The following is a 10,705-nucleotide window of genomic DNA, read 5'->3' on the forward strand; positions in this document are numbered from 1 at the left end:
TTGACCTAATGAACACAAGATCACGCAACCTGTTGACGTGGAAGCTTGGAAGCACTTTGATCGTACTCATCAGACCTTCGCAATGGAAGTGAGAAATGTTAGGCTAGGTTTATATATAAATGAATTTAATCTATTTGGGAGTAGATCAACCCCATACTCGTGTTGGTCAGTATTTGTCACCCCATACAACCTTCCTCCAAGCTTGTGTATAAAGCGTCAAAATCTTTTCTTGTCTCTATTGATCTCTGGTCTGACCTCTCCCAGCCAAAATCTTGATGTATAATTAAGGTCATTGATTGATGAGCTGAAAATATTGTGGGATGATAGTGTTCTCACGTACGATGCCCACAAAAAACAAATTTTCAATATGAAGGTTGTTGTTCTATGGACAATTAGTGACTTCTTGTGTATGACATGTTATCTGGTTTGAGCACACATGAGAGGTTGGCATGTCCATACTGCATGGAGGATAAAAAATCTTTTAGATTAACGCATGGAACGAAGTCGTGCTGGTTTTATTATCATCGTCGATTTCTACTCAGCGACCATCCATTCTGACGAAAAAGGAATGTGTTCTAAGCATGCACAACTGAAATCGAAGGTCCACCTATACGGTTGTCTGGCATAGAGATTTTAAGACGATTGTGATACTTTCTATATGAACTGACAGATGCCCGTAGTCCGATGCCTTTCCTTGGATTTGAGAAGGATCACAATTGGACAAAAAAATCTATATTTTGGGAACTACCATATTGGTCGACTTTATTTATACGACAAAATTTGGATGTGATGCATGTGAAGAAAAATGTGTTTGATAATGTGTTCAATATGGTAATGAATGTCAAAGAAAAAATGAAGTATAATTCAAAGTCCCATATGGATTTAAAAGTAATATATAAAAGACCAGAATTGGAACTCCAAGAGTACAATGACAAAGTACTGAAACAAAAGGCAAGGTATGTGCTTGAACCAGATCAAGTAAAGCAGATATGTCAGTAGTTGAGACATTTAATATTTCCAGATGGTTATGTCTCTAATATTGCTTGGGCTGTGAAGATAGACGATGGACAATTATATGGGTTGAAGAGCCATGATTGTCATGTCATTATGCAATGGTTGGTTCTCCTAGCATTCCATGATATGTTAGACAAACCTATATGGGGGTATTATCCTAGTTGACTAGATTTTTTAAAATATTATGTGCATCAAAAGTTGTAGTAATTGAGGTAAAGAATCTCGAGAATTATGTCATCACTACTATTTTTCAACTAGAGAAGATACTTTTGTCAACATTTCTTGATGTTATGAAACATGTGATCATGCATTTGCCATATGAACTTAGGGTTGGTGGTCTTGTGCAATATCGATGGATGTACCCATTTGAAAGGTATATTTTTATTTATACTTTTCTCTCAATGCTATTAGGAATTTATTGTATTACGAGATATATATTATTGACAAATGCATGTTTGATCTAAAAAAAAAGGTTCGGAATAAAGCAAGAGTGGAGGGTTCAATTTGTGAAGCATACACTTTAGAAGAGATTTCAAATTTCTCATATATGTACTTTGAACCTCACATTTCAACATATTACACTTGCCCACCTCGTAATGATGATGGAGAATAATTTACTGTGGTTGACAAACTATTGATATTTCAACCACTTGGGCATGTCTTTGGCAGTTGTCGATCAAGACTCTTCGAAGATCGAGAGCAAGACGTAGCACAGATCTATATTATTTTTAATTGCTCAGCGATCGACCTCTACATCGAGTAAGTATATTTAATATGTAATACTAAGTTCTATACATGCGTACATGGTTCGGTAATATAAATATATGTTAAGTACAGTCAATTTGATCTGGAGTTATGAAGAGAACTTCCACATCTCACTGATTCAGAAGTACTAAAAGAACGTGAAAATAAGTTTGGAGCATGGTTGAAAGAGTTGGTAAGGACGATGACATGCATTCTTTTCGTGTAAACAACAATATGTTACTTAATTGGTCATGATTACAATCATTGTTTATGCTTGTAGGTCCGTCATGGTAATGTTAATGATCAAGGAATATGTGATTTATAAAATGGTTCGACCAAAGTTATATAATGTTACAACGGGTATATCGCAAATGGTTATTGATTTCAAACAAAAGAGTACGGCATAAACAAGTCAATGATGAATAGTGGCATGTGTATCAAGGGTAACAATTATGGTGAAAATGAATTTGACTACTACGGTGTTATTGAAGAAATAATGGAGTTGACTTACTTAGGCATAAATAACATAATAACTTTATTCAAGTATCATTGGTTTGATCCTACAGCAACAAGAGTCGACAAAGCCTCAGGCATTGTGGAGGTGAATCATAAATCAAGGTTTGAAACATATGAACCATTCATATTAGCCTCGCAAGCTCAACAAGTTTACTATACTTCATATCCGAATATAAGAAAGTCAGATAGAAATAAATGGTGGGCGGTTTGCAAGGTGAAGTCTAAACTATGCCCCGAGTATGATCAATTACAGGAAGACAAGATTGATGAAGATGGTGATTACTATCAATCAGATGATATGTATGACTTCTCTTATGATCACGATGTCACACATGGTTTGCATGTCACATCTCCATTGTCTGATGGCACACGTATGAAAGAATGTGATCCAAATGATATACCAAGTAGATGAGTGCCCAATGAAGACAATGACAAAGAGGAGGAGGAGAAAGAAGAAGAATATGAAAGTCAAACAAGTGATGAGGAAGCATACTCAAGCTAGTGAAGTACATCTTGTAATGCATACCACATCAATTTCTCATATGCTCTTATTTTTGTAGTTTGGAGTCCATGCTAGTCATGGTTGTAGTTAGCGGGATATTAGAGTGTGTTTGCTGCAGGTACATGTTTGACGTGACTGTATTCATGCTTGCATGAAGTTATTTTTTATTTGATTATGTATTCATGTTCATGGAATTGCATATCATGTTACATTTAATGCATACTTAGCATGTACATGCATAGTTATAAAACTGATTCATGTAGGACCTTTAAATCTTTACATTTCATGCATATATCATGTTCATGCTAAGGTCAAGAGTTATGTAACTGATCCAAATAACATTTTTATTTTTTGGAATATGGTTCATGGTGGTCACAGTGGTCGAGCACCCAGCGGAGGTCGTGGGACATCATTAGGTAGATGTCTTTGTGTTATATTTAAATATAGGAATTCATTATATTTTTTCTTATATATTGATATAAAAATTGTTACTTGTTAATTGTCTTCATAGGATCCCAGCTCAGTGATAGCCAGTATCAACCTTCGTCTTCATGTAATCCTTCAGTAGGTATATCATTTAAATAAATGTACAGTTGATTAGTTTATATGTGCATTGTGTGAATTTCTAACTGATTGTTTTATAGATGATGTTTCGCCTGCACATGACCCACCTACACCAGTTACTCATACATATCACGAGACAACATCGGATGCAGGGTCTTCTCAGTTTGACACATGATGACTTATTCAAATAGTGTATATTGATAGTCGACCGTAAGTATTACATTATCATTTGTCTAATACTTATCTTATAAATAGTGTATATCGATAGTCTATTGTTAATGTGTACCAATTCATGTGCAGCGCGAGGTTCGATCCATAAGAAGTAATATAAAAAATTAGGAAGTCACTACTTCAGCATCTACCAGGACCGGTCGCTCAATGAAAAGAGTACCCAAATGAGGTGTTGGAAAGATTATGGTCCTCATTCATGGTATACAATCGTTTATCATAGCCAATGTGTTTTATATATAATTTTGTGTTGTAGTCATGTGCACTAACTTTCTGAAATTATTTATAGGCTTTGAATCGCTTCGCGATTGCAAAGGAGGAGCAGGACGAGAGGATAGTGTGGAAAAAGGTGGCTGTTAATCGATTTGCTGACATGTTGCATAATATGAAGACTGCAACAATAAAAGCAACTGATGGGATAGATGATCCACTGCAGTGGAAGGACCATGACCCTTCTACTATCATGATAAATTATTGGGATGCAATGTGCAACAAGTGGACGAGCCATGAATTTTGAAACCGCTCAGCAAAAACTGCAGAGAACCGAGCGAAGACACCTGATGCCCATCTACACACAAGTGATTCTAGGACTTTTGAGAGTCACAAGAAGAAAATGGTAACTCATCAATATATATATATATATATATAATCAAATGCATAAGTATTTCTTCATACTTTCTAATTATTAATTCTTACTGTAATCATTATTTTGTAGGAGTCATACGAGCAACAGCTGGTAGAGCGATATGGCGATGACTCCAATCAACATCTGCCTTTTGATCCTGCAGCATGGGTGACTGCAACTGGTGAACCCAAAAAGGGTCGTGTGTTTGGGTTTGGAAGTAACATTAACACCACACCAGTCGTTGCCTCCTGCAGTCAGGGCTCTCAGAGTTCTCCCGCCAGCATCAACTCTCACCGTCTGATTGACCCTGCTGTTTCTTGAGATGGTGTTCACCAGCTTCTTCAGGACACAATGCATGACTTTTTATATGAAGTCATTCTCAACCTTGTCCATAATGAGTTATGCAACTTTTTCGGGACAAGAGAACTTCATCTGCATTCAACATGAGCTCTGGTGCCCGTCAGGTATGAATGATTGAATCACTATGAATTTTTTATTGCTAGCCTTAGAACACACGTATGCATGATTGAATCACTATAAAATTTTTGACAACCTTATAACACATATATACACAATTGAATCTTTATGAAATATTTTTGGACAACCTTAAAACACATATAAGCATGATTTCATCACTATACAAGTTTTTTGACTGCCTTATAATGCATATATGCATGATTGAATTACTATAAAAGTTTTTTGACAACCTTAGAACACATATAAGCATGATTTCATCACTATGAAAGTTTTTTTATTGCATATATATGCGTGATTGAATTACTATAAAAGTATTATGACAACCTTAGAACACATATAAGAATGATTTCATCACTATGAAAGTTTTTTGACTGTCTTATAACACATATATGCATGCTTGAATTACTATGAAAGTTTTTTGACAACCTTAGAATACATATAAACATGATTTCATCACTATGAAAGTTTTTTGACTGCCTTAGAATACATATAAGCATGATTTAATCACTATGAAAGTTTTTTGACTGCCTTATAACACATATATGCATGATTGAATTACTATAAAAGTTTTTTGACAACCTTAGAACACATATAAGAATGATTTCATCACTATGAAAGTTTTTTTACTGCCTTATAACACATATATGCATAATTGAATCACTATGAAAGTTGTTTTACTGCCTTAGAATATATATATATACATGATTGTGATACATAACACATTTATTTGACAGCCTTATAAACCATATATGCATGTTTGAATCACTATGACATTTTTTTGACAACCTTAGAACACATATCGACATGATTGAATCACTATAAAAAATTTTTGTCAACCTTAGAACACATATTTGAATGTTGTTAATGTTCTTCACTTTATTGCTAGTTGATGTGTTATTAAGCTATGTTACTTTGATTTCCTTAGATTAGGTGCATTGCATATAATTTATTTCATTATACTTTGTTTATCAGTACTAACATTTTGGTTCTCTTGTAGGATGTTGGAGATGATCAACGTAGAGGAGCTGATGTAGGCATGAATGAAGGGGCAGATCGAGACAATGAGGATGATTATGCTCTAAATCTTGACGATGATTAGATTCATGTGTTAAATTTGTTGCAAGTACTTGTTGTTTCAAACAAAACTCTTTGTATATGTTCACTTGTAACTAATTAGTACTTGACGAGGATTATAGTGGGTAGTTAAATTTGTTTCACTTATAGCTTGTGCTAAATTTGTTTCTCCTGCTTTGTATATGTCTTTTTTATGCGTACTTTATTTTTTATATGCAGGTTATATAAATTGTATAACGAGAAATTTTTTCTTGATATTTCTATTTTAAATATTTTTTTAAAATTTTGCGATAGAATAACGACGGATATTTTTCATCGCAAATATCCATCGCAAATGTAACGACGAATTAGTGACAGATATTCATCTGTCTCAAAAACTGAATTAGCCGATATTTTATGACAGAATGTAATCCATCGCTACATCGTTGTTAATTGGGTGATAAAATTTAGCGACGAAAACATATCCATCATAAAATTTTAGCGACAGTTTAGCGATGGATATGTATCTGTCGCAAAACCAAATCAATCCTTATTTAGCGACAGATTGATGATGGATCATGACATTCGTTAATTTGCCATGAATTAGCGACGGAAGTAGCGACATATCAGTCCCATCCCTAATTAGCGACCAGAAAATTACAATGGATGTTATCTATCTCTAAGTCATCACCAATCCGTCGCTAAACAGATTAACGACAGATTTGCGATGAATTATCGACGGATAGCGTCCGTCGCTAATTCACAAATTTCTTGTAGTGTATGTTGGCTGGGTATCACAAATTTCTTGTAGTGTATGTTGGCTGGGTATGTGGTCTATGGTTCACACGATTGCATTAGGCCCCTGACCTGCAGACCAGGCTCCACCTGAAGGTTTGCAGCTGTAAGACAAGGCATTCTGGATAACCACTGGGTTGTCAATGGGTCGAGTATGACCCGAACCTGGCGCATCCTGGATCTGATCGGATCCGAGTTTGGTAATACAGAAACAAGTATGGCTAACAGCCTTGTTCGGACTTATAAGGACTGGTTAGTATATGGAGCTGGGTATGGTTTATGAATTCATGCCAAACAGGGGTCTGACCTTAGCTCTGAATAAGATCTGTAATTTTCATGTAAAAAACATAAAAAAATATTATTTTATTGGTTATAGACTGGGTCTAGTTTATGTTATCCTCATGGGCTTCGATACTCGTTGTTCTTATGGTAGGTCTGGTCAGACCGAATACTAGCACCTGGGTCCAACAAAAGTCCAATCTATCAACACTCTTACTAACTGCTAATTCTCCATATAGAAATGCTGCTTAATTGGTTAAACCTCTACCTATGTTCAGGAGCATGAAACTATGTACTTCTTTTATTGTTTCTAAACTTTTTGAGAATCTTATTTTTAATTTTAAATGGAAAGCTAATTACTTTCCCTAATATGAAAATGAAGTTCATTGATGTTAGAAATACATTTTGTGCGTTAGAAGATTATGCATTCTTTAGAAATATTAGGTTCTTTTTTATTACAAATTTTGGTAAAAATGAATTAAAAATACACTTAATTAATAGCCAAGTCTTGTCTAAATGCTTTAAACTTCACCCATTACGCCTTTCTCTTAGCACTTGCTTCTAATTTCACACACGGTGTTGCTTCAAGCACCCTTTTCTTCTTAATCATCAAAAGATGACTTTTATTCAACGTATGAACAAAGAGTACACGTACGCTTGTTTCTGCTCTTCAATGCTTTCCTCATTTGGTAGGTAGTACTCGTGAATATCACCAAGTTGACAGACATCATGAGTTCGAAACCCATTGGTGCACGTTTTTTTGCCGTGAGACTGACGCTGCATCCACTCCTTGGTAGGCAAAGAGGGCTTGGGGGTTTTATACCGATGAATTCGGTGAACTTGGCAGTTTTCCTCCATTATATAAAAAAAAAATTACACCCATTTCTATGCACTGGTGGGGTTAAAGTTAGGCACTATCTGGTTTCTTCAAAATGTAATTATTCAAAATTCATTTTTTCCAAAATGTACAACCAAGGGTCTCCCCTCATCTGTTAGGGGTGACTTGTGAACGTCACCAAGTTGATAGGACATCACGAGTTCAAAGGATACCGGTATCCTTTGCTGAAAGGTTAAAGCTGGGTGTGCTCTCTAGTGTGTAGGGAGAGCTCAAAGATTTTGCTAACCTGAGGTCGGCCATGGGGGATAATGATAATTGTTTGTAACCAAAAGGGTAGTAAAATAACTTGAGAGAACCCACAAGATTGCCCCTTTCACACCTGTAAGAAGCTAAAAGTCAAGACACGTAAACCAGTACAAGCCTTTCTCTATAAAACCTGCATAAGGTGTCCTCAATTTCAGCAACTTCTGACACTGCTTTCCTTGACGGGAATCACAAAAATAGAAACAAAAGGGCAACACCAACAAAAGTTTCAGATTCTCTGATCAGTTTGTTATTATGTACAAGCTGCTATCTCATCACAAACCTGGGAAAGCAGATCATGGTCATCAGGAAACTACCATTTCTTGTTTACAGATCCCATCTGAGTTTCTGGAAGAAGCAATGTTTGCAGGAGGTAATTGTTTCCATTGCCTTTCTTCAGAAAATTTTTTGTTGGTCGTAACTGTTTTCTTTTCTTTATTACACGGAGAAACAGCACCCGGGATCAGAGATCTGGTCGCGCTGGGTTTTAGCCTGCTGTACCTACAGTCGCCATCTCGGTGGTGTAAAACTCTGTGGGCACCCTTTCGAACCCTGGGGAGCCTCATAACTGTTGGTTTCGTGAATTATCGCAGGAAGCTTTTGGAGAGTTGAGGCGGCATTCGGTTGTGTGGACGGAGTTGTTCAAACATCAACTGGTTATTATGGAGGCACCCTAAGGAAGCCCACATCCAGAGAAGTGCAAAATGTAAAGTTTTCTATTTTGAAATCAGAAAGTAGAGATTAGAGAGAAAATTAAAAAAAATCACTTCTTTCAATATTGACTTCAATCCTGTGTTCAAATCTTTGCAGGTCTCTAATGTGAACACAGGCCACACAGAAGTTGTCAAGGTGGTGTATGATAAGAGAACTGTCTCGTTCACATCTCTCTGTGAGGTCTTCTGGGATACACATGACCCCACGGACAAAGAATTCCTGGTATTCCTTTCTCTATTCTCTGCTGTATAATGTATATTGTATCTTCACCAATTGTTGATCATCCTTATGACTTGAAATGAACTTGGTATCAGCAATTTGGATTGAAAACACATCTTCGATCTGCAATCTTTTACGCGAATCAAGAACAAAGAAGCGAAGCCCTCAAATCAAAGGTAAGACGGCAGATGAAAGTCAACAGAAGGATAGTTACGGTTGCCCTTCCGGGTTACACTTCAGAGTTCTTCCTTGCGGAGAATTCCAATCAGAAATATTATTTGCAGAAATACCATATTAGGCTATGCGAGTGCCTTAATCTAAGAAGCACAGAGCAGTTTGCAGATTCACATGCTGCCTGCAAACTCAACGGGTTAGCGTTTTGATTACAATTTCATCTTCTTCCAGAAAATACTTCAATATATATAAATGGCACAATATATTTCAATTTTGAGGTAAATCACAAATATATGATTTTTCCTTTCAGGTTTTTGGGAGGAGAATGTATAGATGTTAAGAAAAACAAAGAGAAGTTGAAAAGGTTTGTAGACAGCAATGATATTTCTGAGGACACAAGGGAGATTTTGGAGGGCATTATTCAAAGCTGGAGCAAATTGGTGTCTTCTTAATTTCCTTTTACAAAGCCGTCCTTTGTGTGGAAAAGTTTTTCTTCTTCCTTCCAGTACAACCTAAAAGTCAAGCCCATCGTGTAACGCTGCCACCTTTGCTGTTTTTTGGTAATTAACAAAGAATTTAAAAAGATTTTGGAGATAAAACAGCTTACCTTTAAATGTGGCAACAAACTGTTTCAGAAATGAATTTCCAAACCCACTCATGGGTCAGGAGATTATTTTGTCTCTTTCCTTCCACCTAAAATATGCCAGAATATTGGATAATAGATATGATTCTAGTTCATGATCTTGTTCAGATTTAAGATGATACCCCCAAATAGATTCAAGAGTTGACCTATTAATAAGTTGCCATTAGATGGCTGACTCTCTTTACAAGGCATGAAATTGATTGTTGGACCAAAATACAAAGCATTGGCTCATCACTACCAATGGGAGAAAAGATCCTGTGGTCGTCAAATCCTAGCTAGCAACACCACACAAAAGCGCACATGGGACTGGCAGGTGGATAGTAAGTTCTAATCCAAAATATTCAATTCTACCTGGACCCCAGTTGCTGAGTGTTCCCACACGCATCCGATCTTGGCCCAAAGATCTTGACCTGCTCTGTCAAAAAGACCAAGGACAAACTGTGGTAAATCTTCTAAAAATAGGATATGAGGACACACACTTTTTTGCTTATTTAATTGACCAAGATTATTTTTTTGATATTTTAACATATAAAGCATTTATTATTGAAAATATAATTAAAAACTATAAAAATTTTGTTAAAAAAGATAAGATATTGTCTGTATGTGTTATGGGTGTGCGAGTCGCATAGAACGTGTCCCTACATACAGGGCCAAAATGGCTTGTCCCTGTGTCACAGGACGTTGTGAACTTCATCAAGTCATTGGATCCAGATCACCTATACTTGTTCGGCTGACCAAAATGTCCAATCAGAACTATATCTACTTAGATTAGCCTCCTTTTGCAGAAATACAAATTCCATCAGTTTTTGACAAGCTCACCATGCTCATCTTGTGAAAAAAAAAACAGTTTAGCATGTCCATCGATGCACATCCCCTATCCTTAAAAAGATGCATATGGAGAGAGAGAGAGAGAGAGAGAGAGCTCAAGGCACAAATTTTCAATAAAAATAATTAAGGTGTTCTGTAAAATTTTCCTTTGGATTATGCCATATGAAATTGGTGGATAATTGAAGACCG

At 36.1% G+C, this 10,705-nt stretch overlaps 1 protein-coding gene across 1 annotated transcript; it reads left to right on the forward strand.

Annotated features, from left to right (window-relative positions):
* Positions 1-8,075: 8,075 nt before the first annotated feature.
* Positions 8,076-10,259, forward strand: LOC149834225 (uncharacterized). Its single transcript, XM_090010033.1, has 5 exons — positions 8,076-8,311; positions 8,532-8,644; positions 8,749-8,874; positions 8,967-9,241; positions 9,356-10,259. The coding sequence occupies exons 1-5, from the start codon at positions 8,194-8,196 to the stop codon at positions 9,495-9,497; spliced, it is 774 nt and encodes a 257-aa protein (XP_089866159.1). The 5' UTR covers positions 8,076-8,193; the 3' UTR covers positions 9,498-10,259.
* Positions 10,260-10,705: the final 446 nt, after the last annotated feature.

The sequence above is a fragment of the Nuphar pumila genome, chromosome 6 (genome assembly GCF_984573655.1).
Source record: "Nuphar pumila chromosome 6, dmNupPumi1.hap1.1, whole genome shotgun sequence".
Lineage (NCBI taxonomy): Eukaryota > Viridiplantae > Streptophyta > Magnoliopsida > Nymphaeales > Nymphaeaceae > Nuphar > Nuphar pumila.